Source organism: Lemur catta, chromosome 10, assembly GCF_020740605.2.
Source record: "Lemur catta isolate mLemCat1 chromosome 10, mLemCat1.pri, whole genome shotgun sequence".
NCBI classification, from domain to species: Eukaryota; Metazoa; Chordata; class Mammalia; order Primates; family Lemuridae; genus Lemur; species Lemur catta.
The window spans coordinates 33,429,360-33,452,812 of NC_059137.1; the positions used below are offsets into that span (position 1 = coordinate 33,429,360).

A 23,453-nucleotide genomic window follows, 5' to 3' on the forward strand; every position below is an offset into this window, starting at 1 on the left:
ATATTTAATACTTTATTATAAAATAGGCTTTGTGTTAGATGACATGGCCCAACTGTCGGCTGATGTAAGTGTTCTGAGCACGTTTAAGGCAGGCTAGGGTAAGCCACGATGCTCGGGAGGTTAGGTGTATTAAATGCATTTTTTCACCTGGCATGTAGCCCCACTGTAAGTCAAGGAGCATCTTTTCTGCTATGACATTTATAATAATTGCCAAATCCCAGACCAGAGGCCCAAGAAGACTGCATCTTCCGTGTTTATTCTGGTCTCCCTGGTTATTCCCAGGGCAGGAGCTGGTACACGTAGGCTTTCATTAAATACCTGTAGACAGCCGAACAGTTAGATGATTAGATGGACAGATCTCAGCTTTTTTAGCCAAAGCAAAACCCAGGAGCAGCCAGACAGCCTGCACTAACTCTTCTCCCTCTCCTTCTCTCCAGCATCCAGCGCCGGCTGTCCCTCCAGCTCCCCATCCTCCACCACGCCTACCTCCCGTCCATAGGAGGCGTGGACGCCAGCTGTGTCAGCCCCTGCGTCAGCCCCACCGCCAGCCCCCGCCACAGACACGTGCCACCCTCCTTCCGAGTCATGGTCTCGGGCCTGTAAGGGTGGGAGGCCTGGGGCCGGGGCCTCCCCCGTGACAGAACCACGCTGGGCAGAGGCGTCTGCTGCAGGCACACTGTCGGCTCTGGCTGCGGAGAAGCCAGGCGCCGCGGCTGGCCTCTCAGGACTGCTGGGATGGCACTCAGGAGGACAGGAAGGGAGGGGGGACTTGGCATCTGACCTTGAGCCTTATTTGTGAAGTTCTTATTCCTTCACAAAGAAGAGGAGTGGAAACGGCTTCTTCCCTGATGTCTGCAAACAAGGAGGAGCTGGGATATTTGAAACTTGCAAAAAAAAAAAAAATCTAGACAAGGAGAGAGGCGCTGGAACTCCAGCTAGAAGTCACTGAGGAGCCCGAAGCAGCCTTGGGCAGAGGCACGGGGCTTCTGGAGAAACCGCCTCTGCACTCTGCACACACGTCGCTGGCCGTGGCCGCTCAGGCCAGCCCTTCTCCACTGCGGGGGAGGAGGCGGGCAGGGCCACCAGGCCCCCAGCTGCCAGGCCAGCCACCCCCAGCCTTCCTGGAACAGGGAGTCTGCAAGAGCCGCAGACAGTCACAGCCCTGGGGCAGGCGCGCCGGAGGGCTGGGGTCCCGGAGCAGGCGGACTTGCATGCTCCTGATGGGACCTCCATCACCAAACGAGATGTTTGTTACTCTGGTAAATGCCACACATTAACACAATAACACCCGTTCCGGGGACCGTGGGGATTTAGGGCACGTCACTGCAGACACGCTCTGCAGCATTCACCGACAGTCTGTCATGCACCCACCACGTTGGCCATGTCCTTGTGTTCATATCGGGTGTTCCCGGTAATAAGGGGGACCACCCGAGCTAATCATGGAATGTCTGTTCCCAGCAAACACGATAAAGAAAGATTGTGCACTTTAACCTCTCTCATCAGGGCCCAAGGGCTGGCTGGGATTTTTTTTTTTTTCCACTGACTTTGTTTCTGACCAAAGTGAATTGGGGGCATTCTGCTAAAAGACATCCCTGTAGCCATGGGGAGAGAGTTGCTGGCTGAGGGCTTCCCTTGGCTTCCAGAAGGCAGCCTTCCACCCAGACAAGCCAGTGAGCTCTCCCCGGGGGTCTCTGGGGGTGACCAGTCGGCAGACTGACTCTCACTCATGAGATCACTCTTCCCTTTCAAGTGAACCCCAAGGAGCACTGGCCTGGGAGCCAGACAGCCCTGGGTTCAAGTCCTCAGTCCCCTGCTGACTCCCTACGTGACCTTGGGCAAGTCACTAGTGTCTCTCTGAGCCTCAGTTTCCCCTCTGTAACCGATCAGGGTTGAAATAACACCCGTCCTGCCTACCTCACAGGGTCACTCTGAGGATAGAAACGTGATCTCTTCCAGGAAAGCGTGGTACCAAACAGTGAAGTGGCCCTGACCCGTGAGGTATTAGCGTGACTAGACCTTCAGCCCTTACTACAGCCGGGGGTGTGGCCCAGAGAAGCTTCCAGCACAGCCCTCTACCCCGAACAACCCGGCTGGAGGGAGGCTCCCCATGACTTTTCTGACATTCCTAGACAGGTTCATTCTTTGCTAAAGAAAGGCCTGAATGACAACGTCCAGGACGTCTGCACAACTGAGCGGCTTGCTCACTCCCTAAAGAAACCTAATGGCAGCTTCAACAGGTAGGCAATAATCTCTTCCCAGAACCACTGCAGTCAGGAACACACTGTTGTCACCACCAGGCTTTGATGAAAGGGCCCACAGGAATCTTACCATCGCCAACATTTCAAAACACCCTATTTCACGTAGCATAGCTTTCTGCTCCCCTCCCCAAAGAGAGGTTACGGAGGTACTGTAGCTTTTAGGGAAAAAAAAAAAAAAAATGTTAGCACATCACAGGTCAAGTTGAAGTCATTCTCTGTTTAGGCACTAAAAATCGGTGTTGTCACTCACTGTGTATTACCAGTATTTACTTGCTTTCTTAATTTCACCAAAACCAAATTTAATTTAAAGGACCACATTAATTTTTCAAAGGGAAAGAGACAATTAATTGTACATAATGTATACACACAAAAATACCTGTAGAAATATTATTCCAGCATAGCAGGAAAAAAAACAAACAAAAGTATTGGACTGTCGGAGGTGAGTGTGTGTGTCTGTAACCCTTTGTGACTCCCGAACGTGCACAGTCTTCTAGGTTAACCCACGAAGTACATTCTCCGTCTTACTGATACTGTAGGTTCACCCATTTTTTTTTTTAATTTCCCCGCAAATAACAAGACCCACAGAAGTGACTCTAGCTACTTAATGGTTCTGTTCTTTTATATGCAGCAAACACACCGTCCATTTCCGAAGAGGCTTCGGCCTGAAGGCATTTTCCAATGATGTTAGTGCACAATTGCTTTAAATTAGACTGGAACTGCCAGAATCAAATGTAAATGAGGAATTTCTCGTACCCCTACTGCATGGTATCGATTTTTAATAAATTGTTGCAAATTTGTTTTTATGAATAAAAGCAAAAAGACTGTCGTCTTTAATGCCTACTCTTCCCAAGATGCAGGTCACATAGGGCCATATTCCTCTGCTCAGAAACTTAAGGGACAATTCTGGGGCTGCCTGCTCAGCATCGTCCCTTCCTTCAGAAACCACCGTCCTGGCCTTCTGCTGACAGCGCAGGGCAGCCCTGTCACCGTGGGACCCCAACTTTTGGCTACAGCTGATTGGCCACAGGTAGCAACCTGACCCAAGCGGAGCCAATAAATCCCTTCCCCAGGATTCTTCCATGTAGAGAAATTTAGCCTCTATGAGAGACATGGAGCACAGAGAGAGAAGCAGGATCAAGAGCTGGGTCCTGATGGTGCCTGAGTCCCTGGTTAGCTCTCCCTTCCCGTCTTTCTCGGGAAGCACAGCCCTGCTTTGGGGGGATGGAGGGGGACACATAGGGAGGAACTCTGGAGGCCCGCCCTTGCTCCCACCCCTGGACACAGGGATTGGTTCAGGGATATGCCCCTTACCCAAGCCCAGCCAATCAGAGCCCTACCCAGAGTTTCTGCCTGCTGTTTTCAGAAGGTTTGAGATCTTGCCTTCCACGCGGAGAAAAATGGAAAGAGAGAAACTGAGCTCTGATCACATCGTTTGGGCTCAAGGACCAGCGATGGCAAAAGGTACATTCCCCCCTTAAGTTTCTAGGTTTTAAACTAACACGTACTCTTTTCTGCTTACACCGCGTAGGGTTTCTGTTGCTTAGAACCGAAAGAAATCTGTGGGATCCAGGGGGCTCCACATAAGGGCCCATGGTTGTCCAAAATTTTTGAGGATTCTGCCCTCCTCCCTCCTCCTGGTTTTGAGGAGACACATAGGAGATATTTCCCTGGACCCACACATGCCTCTGGGCAGGGAGGAGGGTAAGGACACCCAAAGGGAGCATGAGGACCTTAGAAGCCTCAGGAGGCTAAAAAGAGTCGTGGGGCCAGGCTGAGGGTGGGGGTGCTGGAGCCCAGCAGCGTGCCCCCAGGAAGGGCCACCCCCCCATGTCTGTTCTGCTGTCTCTGCCCCTGTCTCCTGCCTGTCCCTAGCCTCCTCAGGTCATCACACCTCACCTCCTTCAGCCTTGAGGAGCAGGATTTGTGAGGCCCTGAGGAGGAAATGGATCCCAACTCTACTTCCTCCCCACACTTGAAACCCTGGCAAATCTCAGAGGCTCACTCGGTCCTGCTCAGGCTGACCCGTCCATGCTCCTGAATGGGTCCTGCCCAGAGATGACAATTCACTGCCTGGTTTCTCCAGGTCCCACTCGCAGGAGTCCCAAGTCCCAGTAGGGCATCCACTGAGCCCTTGCTCTTTGCCAGGGCCTGGGCTGGGCACCAGGGCGATGACAGTGAACAGAACACAGGTCTCAAGAAGTTCACAGACTAATGGAGAGACAGAAGCATAATGAAGAAATGACGACAGCATGTGATAAGCACCTTGCCCAAATTGGGGGATCAGGGCATGCTTCCTAGGGGACAGAGCCTCCAAACAGGCCCAGCTTCACGGGTTTGCGACCTGTACAATCATTTTAAAGTGCCCCAGGCTTGGCTTAATGCTCTGCTGTCACTGTTTTGAAATTCTTAATAACTTTTGAACAAGGGACATAGCATTTTAATTTTGTGCTGGACCCCACAAATGACATAGCCAGTCCTATACCTAGACCTGAAGATGAGTAGGAGCTAGCCAGCAAACGAGGGAAAGAAGGGGAAGATGTAGGCAGTCCAACTCCGTAGGGTGTACCTATCTGCTAGGGCTGCTATGGCCACATCTGAGGACAACTGGGTTGTATGTGTTAATCATTTACCATGGAATCCATGTGGCCTCAGATTGCTGAAAGATCACACAGCATGTATCCTGTCTGTGTGTGATGGCATGGGTCAAATCTTAACGTAACCAGGCCCGGGTGCAGACTTCTACAGCCCCGCTTACCTGGCTGTGTGGCTTTGAACAATTCACTCAACCTCTCTGAGCTCCTGGTCCCACATCTGTAAAATGGGCATGAGACCTCACCTGGGGCTGCTGTGATGGCCAAAGGGGCTCATGTAGGTGAAAGTGCTTTGTAAACCCTGAGCTAATACTTGTGCTACAGCCAGACAGGAGGAATGTCAAGTGGACAGCTTCAGTCAGGGCAGTGGGGCAGTCAACAACCATCTAACCTCTCAATAACAGAATGCTTCTTAGGAAGAACACCATCAAGGAAAGCGTCTTGACATGCTGTGTGAGGGGCAAGGTGAGATTCTGAAGACAGGGCTAAAAGAGACAGCAGAACAGTTCTGTAAGGAAGGACTAGAAATCTGAGGCTAGAAAGAGAGAAAGATGGGAGAGGAGGGGGTGAAAGTCCAGTAACAGGTCGGTGTGGCTAAAAGACTTCTAAGAATAGGTATGTCAACCATTTGATTTTAAGTTATTTGTTATAAAATAAAACCTCTCCCTTCCCTGCATTTCACCTGGTCCTGCAAAATGTCCCTAAACCTTTGGTAACATTTACTATACTACTAAAAGCCTTGTGGGTTTTGGTGGAAACGAAGGAAAAGGGCAAAGTCTGTGTTCGGGTGGAAGCCAGAGTGAGGGTAAAAGAAGAAACAACCACAAGATGCAGACGGGAAATATGCTCTCTGCTCTCTGCACAAGCAGGAACTTGGAGCAAGAGGTGGCCAGGAGCGTATAAGCTCCCCAGAAATTCCCAGAAACATAGCAGAGGCACTGGCCTTTTCCAGAGCCAAGGGTGGGAGGTCTAGGAAGCTGGGATTAATCACATCTGGATCTCACAGGGCAGAGTCACCCTTACTGACATGTAAGTTACGTACGCAACAGGAAACATGTTATCCCATAGAGCCATAAATTTCAAACATCCTGAATGCAATAGTAGAAATACTGGAAAACAAGCCCAGTAACACCGTGGTCAACAGGATGACAAAATAAACTCTGCACTCAAAGCTTGAGCAGTGGATGAAGGTGGAGAAGACGCCAGCCCGGAGGTTCTGGCGATGCTGAAGAGCTGTTAGCTTGGCCGTCTTCGCTCTCCAAGGTCATGGCTGTTCTCGACTGCGCTTGCCCACCACAGCGGTTCCAGCACTGATTAATGTGAAGTTAGGGTTTCTGTGCAAAAAGAATATGCATTTGCTTTCCCTCTATCCAAAGTTTGATGCAAAAGATGCAGAGCAACTTGAAAAACACATGCACACATTTTAAACCACAGCGTTGACTTAAAATATTATTTTTATTAAAAAAGTTACCTAAATATGTTCAAACTAGATAAAAATATGCTTAGAGCTTTCATCTAAAAGCCAAACAAATCTATAAATTAAATAAAAACAAAATGACGAAGCCAATAAAAATCATATTCACAACATTGACGGAATGGGATAGATGAGGTTTCGCTGAAAAGTGAACGGCAGCTCGCCATGCAGCACAGCCCCGGCTGCTCCAGGCACATTCCTGTGCGTGCAGCCAGCCTGCTGTGATGACTCAATTAGCACACTGCTTTTCTTTATTTAAACTTCTGTGAAAACTTCATTTATTCAGCATGCCACGCCTGGTCTTCACTCAGCTCTAACACATCGCTTCCCTATTAAGGTCGCCTTTGTTTTTGCTCTCATGAGCCATTGACAATCCCGGGGCCACCAGATTACACACAAAATTGGAGTTGTGATTGAGTGCAGAGGCCCATTAAGCGCTAGGCTAAGTACTTTATGGGCATAATCTCGTTTAGCTCTCACAGGGACCCCGGAGCAGAACCAATTATTATCACCCTTTTGCAGCAGAAGGCACTAGGGCACAGCAGGTGAGTGCTGTCCTGGGTCACACAGCTGGGATGTGGAGTGAGTCAGGACTTGAACACAGCAGGCTGACGTGAGAGCGCACCCTCTTACCACTTCCTGAAATGGCCTTGTTAGAAGTAGCTGCCTCAGCCTCCCAAGTAACTGGGACTACAGGCGCACACCACTACGCCCAGCTAACTTTTTTTCTATTTTTTTTTGTAGAGATGGGGTTCATTATGTTTGCTCAAGCTGGTTTCCAACTCTTGGCCTCAAGTGATCCTCCTACCTCAGCCTCCCATAGTACTAGGATTGTGCGCAGTCCATTTTACATGTTTAAAGGAACATTATTCCTTGTTGAACGAACATTGCTATCTAGTGGACTCCTATTTAGGAAACTCTCAGAGCCTCCCGTTACTTAATGAAGCCAGCAAGAAACAGAAAAATCGACTTGTCTGGTAGCCTAGAATGAAAACAAGGGTTTGAACAATGAACTGGATCAAATGAATGGTGGGGGTTTCCTACTTGCCCAAAGAAAACATGATTCCTAGCACTCATAATAATATTAGTAGTAGATAACATTTATTAAATGCTTTCTATCGGACAGACACTGTGCTTAAGCACTGGACACAGTGTATGTCACATAATCACATAACAACACCATGGGATAGGTATCATAATGATGCTCACTTATACAGATGAAGAAACTCAGGCACAGAGAGCTTATGTAACTTGTCCCAGGTCTCACATCTAGTGAGTGATGAAGCCGGAATTCAAATCCAGACAATCTAACTCCAGAGACAGTAGAAAATTCATGAAGATACTGCCAGATTTGATACCTAATTTCCCATGGGAATTTCCTTTCTCCACCCACTAAAAGATTTTGCTACATTTCTTGCCAAGCATGCCAAGAACAGGAAACATGAAGTCTAGTTTTTCATTTCTCTGGCTTATAAATTTGTGAAAATTAAACTAAAAATATTCCCTGTGTTTTTTTATTCATTATGAGATAAAATAATTTTAAAAGGAAGTTTCCCTAGAGCAAAAGTTCCTTTTTCAGAATCTGTTTGACATTCAGAATTTGAAATGGAATATAAAATAGGGGAGTGTTCAATGTCTGCAGTGTCAGGTAATTTCTTTCAAGGTTCTATCACTAAGCGCTGTGCTTGACATGTGGAACCGAATTTCCATTATGTTCAGTCAAGCAAGATTTGACGGATGGAGCAGTCACTCCTTACAATGATCCTGCCAGGTGGCTTGGGGAGCCCATTTTGGCCTCTGCTACCATGTTATACTATGAGATATTCGTGCAAAAATAAACATTGTTTCTCTGTCCTCCGGTTTCCAATAATCACTGTTTGTCTAAACTGACATTTATGGAAGAACTACCAATGAGAAATCCCACTTGCAAATGACTTGTGGGTTTAAATCAACCTAATTTCCTTAGAACATGTATTTGAAAATCATATGTGTCAAACACAAATCTTGGGGGGCTTATTATCAATAGAAAATGATATTCTTGGCTGGGTGCGGTGGCTCACGCCTGTAATCCTAGCACTCTGGGAGGCCGAGGCGGGTGGATGGCTCAATGTCAGGAGTTCAAGACCAGCCTGAGCAAGAGCGAGACCCCGTCTCTACTAAAAATAGAAAGAAATTATCTGGCCAACTAAAAAATATATATAGAAAAGATTAGCCGGGCATGGTGGTGCATGCCTGTAGTCCCAGCTACTCGGGAGGCTGAGGCAGGAGGATTGCTTAAGCTCAGGAGTTTGAGGCTGCTGTGAGCTAGGCTGATGCCACGGCACTCACTCTAGCCTGGGCAACAGAGCGAGAGTCTGTCTCAAAAAAAAAAAAAAATTATATTCTTCAAAAATAGATATGTTAGGAAGCACATGATGTTTTGCTGACCAGAAAGTCTAAAATTTTTTAAATGTATTTTCAATAAAACTATATAACCAATTCATGTAAGTTATTCCTTCCTTAATAAAAGAAGTAAAAGTATCCTGTAGTAAGAAAAGAAAAAAATTGACCTGGAAAAGCAGCTCTAAATAACTTGAAGTATAATGTTTTATTAGTGCATGTAATAAACTTATACTGAATGCAGATAACATGATATTGTTGGTAGACAATCATTTTCTCATGCTTTCAGTAAATAAATGGGCTAAAGGAATATTTAAGATATATTGATTTTAAGGTGTCAAATTAGTAACCTGCCTGTTTGCATTATGTTGGGGGTGGGGCAGGGAGTGTTGCTTTGTGCCTTGACAAAAGAACGTGGAAAAACCAAGTACTGTATGCCAGAGGGCAGGACCCACAAAGACCACAAGATGTCGCTTTCTGACAACCTCTTACTTGCAGCTAACCCGACCATTGCAGAAGGAAGAGAGGGCGGGGAGGGGTGTTGACGATTTTTTGGTGTAATAACCAGAAGTGCATCCGTTAGGATCTCCAACAACTGATGCATCTAGATCAACAGGGATTCCCTACTAATGTCCCTAATCGTAAAGCATAAATTTTTTTCTTCAATTTCTTTTTCCCCTAGAGCAACCCTGAGCATGTTGATGTTAGTGAGAATGTAGGACACCAAACCAAAAATTTGCCATCATTACCTTTTGGTCTTCAACAACAAACATTCAGTGGGATGTCCTGAATAGGGATTATGATCCCTATTTTATAGAGGAAGAAGCCAAGGCCCGGAAAGGTTGTAACTGACAGATAGAAATTCCAATGGCCAGGTTTCTTGACACCCAGTGCCCCAGGTGGGGCGTATACATTCTGCCCCTTCCCCAGTCCTCATAGTGAAGGTGGTTGAGGGCAGGATTGGACCTTTTCTGAGGTGGTTTTTTCACAACTTATTTAAGTTACAGTTACTATATCATATATACAGGTTTGTTATATAACATATAAAGGTATTACTTGGAAGACAATGTTGGTAGTTTATATTTTCTGAGCCAAGTGCCCAATATTTTCAAACTCATCAGCAAAGAGCTGTACGAGTGCTTGCCAGAGGCCTTGTCCTAACGTGTTTGCATGTGCCTTCCACATTTTTATTTCCCTGCATTTGCCAGAAATTCATTTCATGGGTCTTTCCTAGTATCTCCTCTTGAATTTATTTATAAATTGTATGGATTTTCTGTTATCCAAGTCATTTTTTTCCATTTTTATCTTTAATTCCTTCCTCTTGCTTTTCTTGAGTTCCCTTCCCCCTCCCTGATAACATTTCTGTTGAACATTTCTTTTTATCTTCTCATTAAATAATAACATGCATTTAGGCCTGGCACCATGGCTCATGGCTGTAATCAATCCTAGTACTTTTGGAGGCTGAGTCGAGAGAATTGCTTACGCCCAGGAATTTGAGGTTGTAGTGAGCTACAATGACGCCACTGCACTCTAGCCCACTCCAGCCCTGGCAACAGAGCGAGACTTTGTTTCAAAAATAAATCAATGAATAAATAAATAAATAATTTAAAGATAATAAATTTCCTTTGAGAACATTGGCTATATCCCATAATAGGTAACATTTACCGAGTGATTTCTACGTGGGAGGTAGTATAAGTGCTCTATAAGTGTTATGTAATCTGCAGTTCAAGCCGATGAAGCAGACATTATTATAATATAATATTACCATCATTTTACAGATGAAAAAAGTAAAGCTCAGAGAAGTCAAATAACTTACCCAAGGTCACAGAGTTAATAATCATTGGTGCTAGAATTCTAATACTGGAGTCCATATGACTCCAGTGACTGATCACTCAATACTGAATTTTGCTATGTACACTTTTTATTGTCCTCCACTCTCCCCCATCAAATAATTTATAATGGCAACTTCTAGTTCCTCTTTTACCCAACAGTTATGTAGGAAATTTGTTTTTATTTCCAAGAGATTAGATTATTTGGTTGACTTTTTGGTATTATTTTCAAATTTTCATGCATCGTGGCCAAAGTACTTGCTTACATACATTCTGCTTTTTGAAACCAAAACTTTCTTTCTGACATGGGACATAATATAAAAAGACTAGATATTCTTTAGTACTTAAGTCAACCTTATTATAGCACTCTGATCTTTGTACCTTTATTTTTTGTTATTTTCTAACAAAGCTTACATGGCTAAAAGTGGTGTGTTAAAATTACAATTGTAGTATTTCCCAATTTTCAATGGTGTGAACTCTCCTGTATAATCTACCGTCCTCTTTGAGGCTTAATGGTTTTTCTGCCTTGAGGTCTACTATATCTGTCTTTAATTGCAGCTAACATTTATTGAGTCCCACATTATGTGCTAAGAGCGTCACACATACTATTTTGTTTAATTATCAACACAACTCTAGACAGATGTGGATCCAGGTTTTGTGGGGATTGGAATTTATACATTGCTGAGGGCCTTCTGAGGAAAAAAATGACAAAATTATGCATCAAAATTAGGTACAACGATGAATGTTCATAAAATAAACCATAACAACTTAAGAGCTCTCTTCCAGCATTTAGGAGAAACGCTCCCTGCTTGCAGCCTTCCCACCTGGAGGACTGCAACTTCGCCGGCCCCTGCAAAGGAACGTAAATTTCCTTAGCGTCACCCTAAATCCGCCTGGCAGCGGGGAGAGGTGTTATTATTGGTACCATTTTCATAGATGAGAAAACAGACTTAGGTTGAGTAAACTGCTCAACATTGCAGAGTCGGAATCTGAAAATTTTGCGAATGGACTCCAGAGCCCTCCTCACCGGCATCACGGAGGCCGAGGGGCGCGAGGGCTTCGTTACGGACGGCGGGGGGGCGGCAGCTCGAGAGGAGCTGAACACAGGGGCAGGAGAAAAACGGAATGAAGCCCCTGGAGCGGTGGACGGAAATGGGCTCCACCGTGTAGTAAAGAATGCGCCTTAGACAAGAAAAGGGAGAACTGTAAGGAGAAGAGGTAAAATAAGGCAGAAATGGAGCGAGTTAGTCATACCCTACATACTTGCATTTATTTACAAATCGTACTGAGCCAAACCACGCCCCAGGAGTGGCACTGGGTTTCCGCAGCGCAGCGGCCGGGCCTGGGCACCAGGCAACGCGACCGGCGCTGCTGGGAGGCGAAGGGGAGCTAGGACAGAGGGCGGGGAGGCCGCAGCTGTCACCCGAAGGACAAAAACGGCCCTCCGCTGAGAGCCGCTGCGGTGCCAATCATCGCCCAGAAAAGGCGGGCGGGCAGCGCCCAGGAGCCGCGTGCCCGGAGCGGTGCCGGAAATGGGGCCCCCGAGCCCGGCGTCCCTCTCAGCCAATGGCCGCGTGATGCGCCGTCCGACAGTGGCCTGCGCACCTGCAGGAAAAAGGCGGGAGGCCCACGAAGCGCAAGAAGGCACCCTCTGTGTATGTTACTATGCGAGCTACCAAGGCAGTGTAGCCAGCGACAAGCGTCTTTCCCCACGGTTAACCTAGGCCAGTGCTGCCACGCCTTTAACCTGAGGCCGGGCACCCCAGCTACCCTCACTAAAGATGGCTGATTGGCGCGGCCGGGGGGCGGGGCGGGGAAGCCGGAAGTAGTCTGGGCTGGGAGGAGCGGATAGACGGCTGTTGGGGCGTGGCCTGTAGGCGGGGGCGTGGCCAGCCCCCGTAATCTGGTTCAGGTTTTTAAGGCGCACGCCGGGCAGCCAGCCGCATCCCTTTCGTCTCCCAGGGGCGGGTCCTCCACTGGCTCCGCCCCCGCCCAGGTGTCTCCCTCTTGGGAGGTCCCTGCGGAGTCTCCAACGTTTCTCCCTGGTGTCCTGCCGAACCCTTGTTTCTCCGTGGACCCGTTCGTTGTCCCTCCGCGGTCCCCTTGTCCCTCCGCGGTCGCCGGCTAGCAGCGATGGAGGGCGCCCCGGAGTCTGGCTCGTCCGCCCCCGGGGCCGCAGAGCCCGCGGGTTCTGCGAGGGGCCCCGAGGAGCTGCCTCCCGAGGAGTCGGAGGGCTGCGCCCGGCCCCTGCAGACGGCCCCAAAGAAACTCTGCGGGTATTTAAGTAAGTTTGGCGGCAAAGGGCCCATCCGGGGCTGGAAATCCCGCTGGTTCTTCTACGACGAGAGGAAATGTCATCTGTATTATTCGCGGACCGCGCAGGATGCTAATCCTTTGGGCAGCATCGACCTCTCCAGTGCGATCTTTGACTGCAAGGCTGACGCTGAAGAGGGGACTTTCGAAATCAACACTCCCAGCCGGGTTATGACCCTGAAGGTAAATGGAAGGGTTTTCTCCTTTCCAGCCTGGATGAGTTCCCGGGGCACGGCTGGGCGCGGGTCTGCGGTCACAGTAAATTGACTGGAACAGTGATCACCGGATTGTTCCCAGAACTTTGTGCTTTCCAAAGCGCATTCACACCCATTTCCTCATTGGGTTCCCACAAGGCAGGCATGATGGACCCATATTAGGAGTCAAGAAACTGAGTCATAGAGACATAAAGTGACTGGCCTGAGGTCAAGCATCTAGAGAGTGGTGTAGTCCACACTTGGAATCTTTCTACTTCTCGGTGCTGTTTCAAAACTTTACTTCGGGGTGTGCCTAACAATACAGTTACCTTAGCTTTCTTGGGACTGAAGTGTAGTCAAATACAGTCTTTGCAATCCTCTCTCAAGGCCAGGAATCTGATTCACTTTTCTTAGCATTTTGGCCAAGGGGAGTGAATGCTGAGACTTTGGCAGGGATTAGGAAGATAAACACTTAGGTTTCACTGATCAGCCTAGATTGTTCATCTAGACATGTCTAAACCTGTTTTTTTCTGTCAGCAGCAATAGGTAAATTTCGTTTTATCATCGTGTTTAACTGAGAAAGCCTCAAATAGTGGAAAAGCCACATATTTTGAAATCAGACAGGCTTGGATTCAAATTGTACACTTGCTACTTAATAGCTGTGTGACCCCAGGTGAGTTACTTAACCACTCAGAACCTAGGTAGATTGTAAGCATCTGGCACATCACAGGCACCTGCAAATTGTTGAATTAATCTCAGCCTAGGGAAGAGTCTGGCACCTAGTGGGTACTTAATAAATGTTGAATAAACACACGTGCATACATAGGATGACGGAACCAAAGTCAGAATGCTCATGTCAAGACAAGGTGTCCTGTAATTTAATTGGAAAGACATACCTAGGCTAAGAGTTTTGTGGGCATCAGAGAAGAGTGTGCCAAGAGATAGTCCCCCCACCTCCAGCTAACTGGGTATGCATGAATGCCCACAGGTTCAGTTCTCCTTTACTGATGGGGCTTAGCTGGTGACCAGGCTGGGGAACCTGGTTAAAATCTTGTAAACCAGGAATTCCAGGCCAGGGGAGGCATTTTAGAGGTCATGTGGTTCCTGGGTCTCTTCCACAGGCTGAGTGCTGTATTCAGGGCCCGTGTACATGGTCTTTACTCTTCCGCCATTCTGTGCATGGGCCTGGGTCTATTCTAGGCTCTGGGGTGTGGCGCCAGATCAGCCCTGCCCCCTGGTTCTGGTGAGAGACTGACAGGCAAACTGGCATGCACTGTAAAACGTTCTATAGAGACCCTGTGATAAGTCTGTACGAGAAAAGTGTGGTGACAGGAGGGGTCATTTCCACTGAGTGGAAGGGCTAGCCTGAAAGGCATCATGGAGGAAGGACCGACACCTGAGGCTTGAAAGAAGAAATAGGTGTGTGACGAACAGACAAGGAAAAGAAAGGTATTCCAGGAGCCCCACGGGCAAAGATAGGAAAACATGATCCACCCCTGAGTGTCCAGGAACTCAGAGGAGCTGGGGATGCAGAGGGGCTGGAAGGATGGAGTTGGAGAGCAGAGGCCCAGGGGTGAGGCATTTATGAGTTAGGCTGACAGCTTGGACTTTGTCCTATAGGCTGCGGGAAATTGTCACAGAGCTTTAAGCAAGGAAGTACCGTGAGATTAGAATGTTTAGGAAGCTCAGCTTGGCTATTGGGTAGAGAACAAGTTAGGGGAAGGCAAGGCTGGTAGTTAGGGAGCCCATCAGGAGGTGATCGGGAGAGGGTGATGGCTGAGCTAGAGCTGTGGCCGTGGGGAGGGAGACAGTGGAGGTGGCTCAGGGTCGTAGGGAAGTAGAATGTGGGAGGACATCAGGGTGGCTGGAGTAACTGGCTGACTGCCTGGTTACTCACTGACAGAAGGGAACTCAGGATGAGGAGCCCATGGGACATCTAGGTACATGGACCCTGCAGGAGGACAGGGACCATGTGTCTTGGCTCAGTCCTGTATCTCTAGCACCTAGCACAGTCCCTGACGCATGTAATAGGGGCTCAATGTCCACTTATCATATGAATTAATACAATGGGATATTTGGGTTTGGCTGGAGCTCATCAGCATTAAGGTCATGGTGAAGCCCTGGAAGGGGTTGAGGTCTCTCAGGGCAAGTGCACAGAAAGAGAAGACTGGTGGACATCATTTTGTCTCGTGGATACCTGCACGACAGGCTGAGGGTCTTTCTCATGAAGCCTCCCCGCCTAGTACACCCTTGTGGACCACTGAGAGGCGGAGCTTGCCCCAGTTGCCACTAGCCTGCTGCTATTCTTTCTCAGCCTTGATTGTGGGCAGGTCTGTGGGGCTCCCCATCCAACCCCAGCAAGCCACCTGTCTTCTGCAGCCCACCTCAGCTGATCTCAGGCCTCCTTTATGGAAGCCACAAATCTGGCCATAAATCCCAGCAGAGTTCTGTGGTGTAAAAGTGGGGCACTGGGTTCTGGGACCAGCTCTACCACCACAAGCCAGGGCAGCTTCAGGGCCTTCGTTTCTTCATTTGTGGAAAGCACTGATCAGTCCTGCCTTGCCCTGGTCCTAGAGGAGCCAGGGAGTTAATGGGTGTGAAAGTGGGTGTTTGGACCATCCAGTGCTGGGAGACTGATGACCAGCATTTACCATTAACTTATTTGGTGTGCTAGAGCCACCATGTTGTCACAGCATGTGGCTGTCCAGTCCTCATTCATATCCATGATTCAGTGCTTTCCCAAAGCAGAAGGGATCACCTCCAGTCCACTAAAAGGTAGCAAAGACTTGGGGGTGTCACAGAGGGAGACAGTGATCGTACCAGGACCCCACCCAAATTAGAATTCCAAAGTTCTCCCCCCTCTCACTGCACCTCCAAGTTCCCCTATCCAGTGAGCACATTTTGCGTACCCACTGTGTGTCACGTACTGTGCGGGACACTTTACTTTCCTTATCGCATTTCATCCTCATACCTGCCCTAGGAAATGTGTGTCATTGTCACTGTAGTACAGATGAGGCAACTGAGGCCCAGAGCAGTTAAGGAACCTACCTCTAAGTGGGAGAACTGACCCTGATTATCTTCTGTGGCCTAGAAGCATGTGGTGTTTTGGAGGTGAATACCTACTCACAGTGACCATTTTTTTTTTTCTGGGAAAGAGAGAGTTCCTGTCCCACACCCAGTGCCACCCTGCGGGCACAGGGCCTTGCCAACTAATCCTTGTGCTTCTCAGGCCGCCACCAAGCAAGTGATGCTGTACTGGCTGCAGCAGCTGCAGATGAAGCGCTGGGAGTTCCACAACAGCCCGCCTGCACCTGAAGCCGCCCTGGCTGGGAATGGGCCCGACCTGCACCTCGAGCTAGGTACCCAATGGGCTGGCCTCCTGCCCACACACCCAGGGCTCTGGTGATTGTGCCTTTACCTTCCTGTTGAGTAAGCTGGAGGAGCCAGGGATGTGGCTCAGGATTAGTTAGGGCAAGAATTTGGGCTTGGAGGCCAGACTGCCTGGGCTCAAATCCTAATTCTGTGTGATTTAGGCAAGTTTTTTAACCTTTCTGAGCTTTAGTTTCCTTCCCTGTAACCTTCATAGGGTTTTTATAGGATTAAATGAATCCATACACCTAAAATGGTTAGAACAATGCCTACCTATGGTCAGGGCCCAATAAATGTTAGCTGCTATTGTGACAGCTATTATGGGAAGGTCTCAAGAAATGAAACTTTCACAGAATTTCCATGAGGAGGGTTAATGAGAAAATGCGGTGTCATGCTTGCTGCTTATGCAAATGCTTTTGTACCGAGAGTTGGGTAGATCAGTGATTTTATACCTGGTATTCTCATAAGACAGATTCCTTTGCACCCTCATGGCTTACAAATGAAGGTTCTTGATCCCGAATCTTAGAACATCCCAGCATGGATGAGCTCGGGAGATCACATCCTCCCACCGGCACGCTGCAGCCAGGAACATGATTGGCAGGTTTTAGACTTGAGATAGACCACCTCACAGCTGCCCCTGCAAGAACACGGAAAACCGGGTCCCAGCACAAGGCTACAGAGTGTCTAAAGTGCCTCATCCTCAGTTGAGGCTGAATAGGCAAGGACAGGAGTTGTCACCAAGCGCCTCCTGGACCTCTGTACCTGGATGCTTTCTTTGCATGTCCAAAACTGAGTGCATCGGCCTTAACCTTTCTCCTTCCCCAGTGTCCTGTCCCTTGGTAGATGGCTCCCCACGTACCATCCTCCACCCTTTCTCAGTCTCGGCCAGCGAGTCCATTCAGGCACCATGCTGACCATTTTTGCTCTCTGACCCACACATTGGACCCAGGCATTTCTCACTACCATTGCCTGGGTCAGACCTCATCACTCAGTTCAAAAATTACAGCAGCTTCCTCTCCAGGCCTGCACCTGCACCCGTCCCTCCCCACACCCCAAGTGAGCTTTCTAAAAGGAAAACGTGAGCCCATCACCCCCTCTAGAGCTGGTCCACCACCCAGCTCCTGCATGGAGTGCTCATGCTCGTCCCTCGTGACCTCACCTCTGCCTCTCCCTCAGTGCCTGCCTTGGGCTTGGTGCTTCAGCAGCAGCAGGTGAGCCTCTGCACGCTCTCTCCTTTGCCTGGCAAATTCCCGCTTATTCTCATGGGCCCAGCTCTGTTGCCGCCTCCTCTTGCCACCCTCCCCCTGGAAGCCTTCTTGGACTTTGCCCACCAGACTCTCTGTGGGCGCTCAACACTTTCTTCAAACATTTCTAAGGAGGCCTGTCACATAGTGTTCTAATCATCCCTGTCCTTGTCAGTCTCTGGCCACTAGCTCTTAAGGATGCAGACCATTTCTTTGTCACCTGTTGCCCCCAGTCCTTGGTGCCCTGCCTGGCACATTGGCTATTTGTGGAGTGAATGCATGAGCAAATACATTGAACTTTATAATTAAATGAGGAAAGAAATGTAAAGCCCTTAGCATAATGTCACACACGTAGTGAGTGCTCAATACAGGTGGTTGCCTACTAATCACTCTGTATGTGTGTACATAAGTGTGGGTGCTATTACTGTCATAATAGTACATGTACACATATATATGCAGTTACTGTTACAGTAACTGCTCCTTGGATTGTTAACAACCATCATCAGTGGTTTCTTTGGGGTTTCTTTTGGAGGGTTTCTTTGCTTCTGCACTTCTACTCCAGCCCCCACTCCCTGTTTGCCAGGGAGCCACACAACCCTGGCTGTGCCGAAAATTACAGCCGAGTTGACAGAATTGCCAAAGGTCAGCCTCAGACTAGAAGCGAGAGGAAACCCTCCCGATAACAGAATTCTTGGGTGTCTGGAACTGGAATTTGAAGAAGCAGATTGTCAAAGCGTGGCTCTGGGATCCCACGGGCTCTTCCGTTGTGGTGAACCTGTTCCAGGTTCTTTAATTCTGTGGCTTCGCTTCCGCACACGCAGCAGGCCTTGCTGGGCTAACCCCTGCTAGTTGCCGGGACAACCAGGTGCCAGTCTCCCGAGGAGGACGCTGCCGTGCGACTGCAGAAGCAGGGATGTGGGCTTCTCCTCGTGAAGCCTTTCCTCACCCCACAGCAAGTCTATACCCTCCTGGATGAAGGGCCTGGGCAAAACCTTCCCCAGAGCACCCAGAAAGATATTTCTGGAATCTTGAGTGAGCCAGCAAGCCCTGGATTAGCTGTCTGGGGCAAGCTGCCCCACTGTCCAGCCACCACCCTTCCTGGGGAAGCAGAGGCCTGTTCCCAGGATGGTGAAAACCTCCTGACCCATGTCTGACTTTGAGTCACAGAGACTCCATCTGGTAAAAAGTGTCTTGTCACTGCCCTTGAGCAATCTGTAAGGCACATGCTCTTCAGTTTTTAAGCATTTACAACTTTGTTTGATGCTTTACATAAATAGTGGTTTGTTTCTACAGAGCCAAGAAAGATCAAAGAGAAACCAACAGATTTATAATAAGAAGAATAACATGTTGCCAAAGTAGGCTAGAGTTTACAAAGGACTTTTATAAATGTATATCATCACCAAAACTTGCATACTATTTATCAGTGCTGCTCTAACATGTTACATGCTTCATGTTGTCTAATCCTCACAACAATCTTATGAGGTAGTTAGTGTTATTCACATTTTATAGAACAGGAAACTGAGGCTTGCAGAAGTCCTGTCCAAGGGACCTGTCCAAAGTCACATGGTGAGAAAATGTCAGTGTTAAAATTCAAACCCTAGTCTGCAGACTCACACCTCCCTTCCAAAGCTGAGGGACAGCCAGCCGTCTGTCCAGGGCCCTCCCGGGAAGCAGTGACTTCCTGGGCCAGGCCGTTTTTTGTCTAGGCAGTGACTTCTTCCCACTGGTGATGGGGCAGCCCCTAGGGCTCAGGCAGGGAGAACTGCAGATAAATGCCACTGAAAATTCTTTGTGTGGTCGCCTCATGGAGGGCATTTATCCAGGCTAGAGAGGGACCCAAAGGCCCCAGACCACAGCCTTGGGTCATCAACTCTGTTTCCTGTGGAAAATGCTAATCTCTGCTGTGACATTGCCATCGTGTGCTGCCCATCCTTGGACAGCCCTTTGCACTGGGGCCTGGTGGCTTGCTGGACAGCTCCTCCTGTCCTGGAATGGTCTGCTTGTCAGAAAGGCTGCTCTGATAAGCCACGTTGTTTAGTAATAAAAGCAAAAGTGAGGAACTGCATTTGAGTCTATAACCGTGCCACCTGCTGACTTTGACCTTGGCCATGAAACTTACCCTCTCTGAGCTACTGTTTCTTCATTGGCGAAACCAATCAGAGATAACACTTAACCCCCAAGACTTAGTTCTCTGTGATCTCAGAGCAGATCTAGGGCCCAAGTGGTGGTTATAGGAAAACAGATAATGGTAGGTAGGGGGGTACTTACTAAGGTATTAAGATCTTAGAAAATCTGTAAAATTTTTTTTTTTTTTTGCTCTGAATGAGGGAGAATAAAGGTGGTTAAAATATTGATAAACAAGGCCAGACGTGGTGGCTCATGCCTGTAATCCTAGTACTCTGGGAGACCAAGGCAGGAGTTCAAGACCAGCCTGAGCAAAAGTGAGACCCCATCTCTACTAAAAATAGGAAAAATTAGCCAGGCAACTAAAAATAGAAATAAAAAATTAGGGGGACATGGTGGTGCGCACCTGTAGTCCCAGTTACTCAGGAGGCTGAGGCAGGAGGATCGCTTGAGCCCAGGAGTTGGAGGTTGCTGTGAGCTAGGCTGACCCCATGTGGCACTCTAGCCCGGACAACAGAACAAGACTCTGTCTCAAAAAAAAAAGATTGATAAACAAGATGATCTTATTTTGAATCAATTCAAAGTCTATATATAAAGACTACTTTGAAAGATGTCCACAGTATGGGGCCTTATGGCTTTCTAAACATTTTCGTATACTTTAACTCCAAAGGAGACAGGATGGAGAGTAGCCTTGTTTTTTTTTTTAAAAAAAAAAAAAGGTTATTTCTAACCAGGTCACAGCACCATCCTCGCAGAAACAGGGCTGGGTTTCAAATCTTCTGACCAAAGCCAGGTTCAGTACTTCAGCCTCCTCTGCTCAAACCCCCAGGGACTCTGGTTTCCAGCCAGATGAGATCCAGCCTCTTAGCCACACCCCTTTCCATTCGGCCTTCCTGGTCCCATCTCCCCTGGGGTCCTCCCCACACACTGAGCTCTGGGTGTGGAACCCCTTGCTATTGCCTGTACCTACACTTTGCACAGAAAGATCCTTCCTCATTCCTCCTGCAAATCCAAATCAACTCCAGTCCTCAAGGCCCAGCTGCAGTGCTTCCCCCTTCCAGGAAGTCTTCCCTGGCCAGAGTTGGAAGGATTCTGTCTCCACCTCCCGGAACTGCTCCCCAGCTCCTGCCCACCTGGTGTTCCCAAGATGTACACTCTTCCCCTCCCCTGCTCCCTAGGCTGTGAGCTTCCCTTTGATTCATCTCACTTTCTCCAGCCCCACCTGGAAGCCTTAGGTTAGACAAGCAGTCTGTCTTTGGGGAGAGGATGAACTGAAGGGAGGATCTCAAAAGCATGGTTTGTGAGTAGTGTTGGGAGTGCTGGCCAGCCTGCCAGGTCCAACAGAGCCTATTAGGAATTAACGAATGTATTGTCTGTTGTTGTTTCTTTCGATTATTGCGAAGTTTGTTTTCTTAAGTAGGTTGAACACTTGGCCTCACCATTATATTTAATATTTTTGTACCCACACTCTTTTTGCAGATATAGTGCAAAAACAAATTTCCTCTACCCCTAAATTTTTCAACCTCTCGGGAAGAGGGCTCCAAATGAAAAGTGTCTGCTGCCCTCCTAGGTCTTAGGAGCTGCCTAAGCAAGATCATCCCATCCCATAAGTAGTCCTGGTTCTTTTCCAGTTTTGATAACCCTCGAAATTAATTTCTAAATATTTCACCTCCTCTCTCTCTTATACTTCAATTAATATTTCCTTGAGACTTTCCTTAACATTAAATTAAACATTTTGAAGTCACTCACTGTAGAAGAATCATTGTTTAAGCAGAAAGTTTGGAAAACAGAAAAAAGAAAAAGTACCTATAATCCTATAACCGAGAGGCAGCCAGTGTTAACATTATGCTGTGACCTTCTGCCCCCCTTTTATTTAAACATTTTGGATCATGTAATATCAAACATCCTACTTTGCTATTTTTTTTTAGAGGGGGATCTTGCTATGTTGCCCAGGCTGGTCTTGAACCCCTGGGCTCAAGCGATCCTCCCACCTCAGCCTCCCGAGTAGCTGGAACTACAGGTGCACACCACCACACCTGGCTCTACTTTGCTTTTTGACACTCAGTAGTGTAACCCTAACATTTCCCTGTGTTTTAAAGTCTCTTTATAACCATCTATTTTTGATGAATATATATATGTTTTTTTTTTGTTTATAAAGTAACCTTCTTACTGTAGGAAATTTGGAAAACCAGTAAAATATAATGAGAGTAGCCTGCTCGCTTCAAATACCATCATGAAGCTCTGATTGCTATGTAGATTTTGGGGTATATTTCTTTGAAACTTTTTCTGTACAATTGAGATCATACTATAAACCCAATTTTTTATCTAGCTTTTTCCATTTAATATTCTTAATATTCTGTTGCATGCGTGTTCCCTATGTTCTTAAGCATTCTTCATTAACATTGTTTTAAATGGTTGAATAATATTCGATTATACGAAGGCATCATGATTTACTTAACCTATTCCCAGGTATTTAGATCTTTATAGTTAGTTCCAATTGGAGGCTATTGTAAACAATGCCAGGATGAACCTCTTGGCACATAAAGTTTTTCTGCATTCCTAACGTCTTTAGGATGGATTCTCAGATGTAGCTTATCTGCAGGTCTGCATATTTTTAAGGGGCTTCTGGGAGGGCTGTACCAGCAAAATGCATCATTTTCCCAGCTGCAGAACATTCGGTGAGCAGCTTCTTTTGCTGCTGTTAACCTACAAAGAAGGCTTGCTTGCCCGTGCGGCTCCCCAGCTCCTGCCTGTTCCCCATCAGGGCTGTGCCCGTAGTGTCCCACCTGTCCAGTCTTTCCAAGTGCAGTGACCCAGCTGGATTGATTTCCCTTTCCTTTGTTCCCCAGGGCAAGAGGAGGCGGAGCTGGAGGAGTTCCTGTGCCCTGTGAAAACGCCCACTGGGCTCGTGGGCACGGCAGCTGCCTTGCAGCCGGTCCCTGCCATGCCCTTGGCCCTTCAGAACATTTCCCTCAAGCACCTGGGAACTGAAATACAGTAAGTGCCAGTGGGGCCGGGGGCTGGCCAGGCTGCAAGCAGCCCTTCTGCAGGGCTTGACCTGGTGCGATTCCCCTGCAGGGAGCGGGCCAGGGAAGAGGGTTCAGGGCTTTATTTCCAATTAATCACATCATCACTTTAAAATATTACATTTGTTGTTCTGGTTGGAGAAGTAGTATATGTTCATTGTAGGAAATCAGAAAATCTGGAAAAATGTTAATTTGTGGATATGAATTGTAAATTACCCATAATCCTATCACCCAGATAAACATTCTTAGCATTTGGTATATCTCTTTTCTCTATATTTTATATATACGTACATGCATAATTGAGATTATATTGCATGTAATGTAGTGATGGCTTCACAAATATCTACCCATGTCAGATTCATCAAATGATTCACTTTTAACATGTGCAGTCAATCGTATCTGAACTACTTTTTTCATTTAATAATGCATCATACATATACTTTTCTATTGTCAGACTTCGTTTTAAATAGTTCATAAGAAGGCAGCAGTATAGCCTGGGTGTTGGAACCAAACTGCCTGGGTTTGGATCCTGGCTCCATCACACTCCATGGGGTGTGCCTTGCCAAGGTGTTTGGTTTCTCTGTGCTTTACCTACCTCATTAGTAAATGTAGATAGAGTGGTGCTCGCCTTGTAAGTTTAGCGTGTGGGTTA

The 23,453-nt window shown here is 47.6% G+C and overlaps 2 protein-coding genes across 6 annotated transcripts in view; both read left to right on the top strand.

The window, feature by feature from the left end:
• Positions 1-3,092, top strand: part of GABBR2 (gamma-aminobutyric acid type B receptor subunit 2) — a 365,809-nt gene extending 362,717 nt beyond the window's left edge. The window contains exon 19 of the mRNA XM_045563833.1: positions 438-3,092. Within this exon, the coding sequence (XP_045419789.1) occupies positions 438-603 (166 nt within the window). The 3' untranslated portion in view covers positions 604-3,092. The remainder of the gene's footprint in view (positions 1-437) is intronic.
• Positions 3,093-12,448: 9,356 nt separating this feature from the next.
• TBC1D2 (TBC1 domain family member 2) overlaps positions 12,449-23,453 on the top strand; it is a 47,106-nt gene continuing 36,101 nt past the window's right edge. Inside the window, exons 1-4 of one of the 5 annotated variants that reach the window (XM_045562622.1) lie at positions 12,745-12,815; positions 12,914-13,027; positions 16,268-16,397; positions 22,625-22,772. In XM_045562622.1, the coding sequence (XP_045418578.1) occupies positions 13,016-13,027; positions 16,268-16,397; positions 22,625-22,772 (290 nt within the window). In that variant the 5' untranslated portion in view covers positions 12,745-12,815; positions 12,914-13,015. Of the gene's footprint in view, positions 13,028-16,267; positions 16,398-22,624; positions 22,773-23,453 lie in introns of those variants that run through there. The other 4 variants (XM_045562621.1, XM_045562619.1, XM_045562623.1 and 1 more) reach the window with 4 other exon arrangements.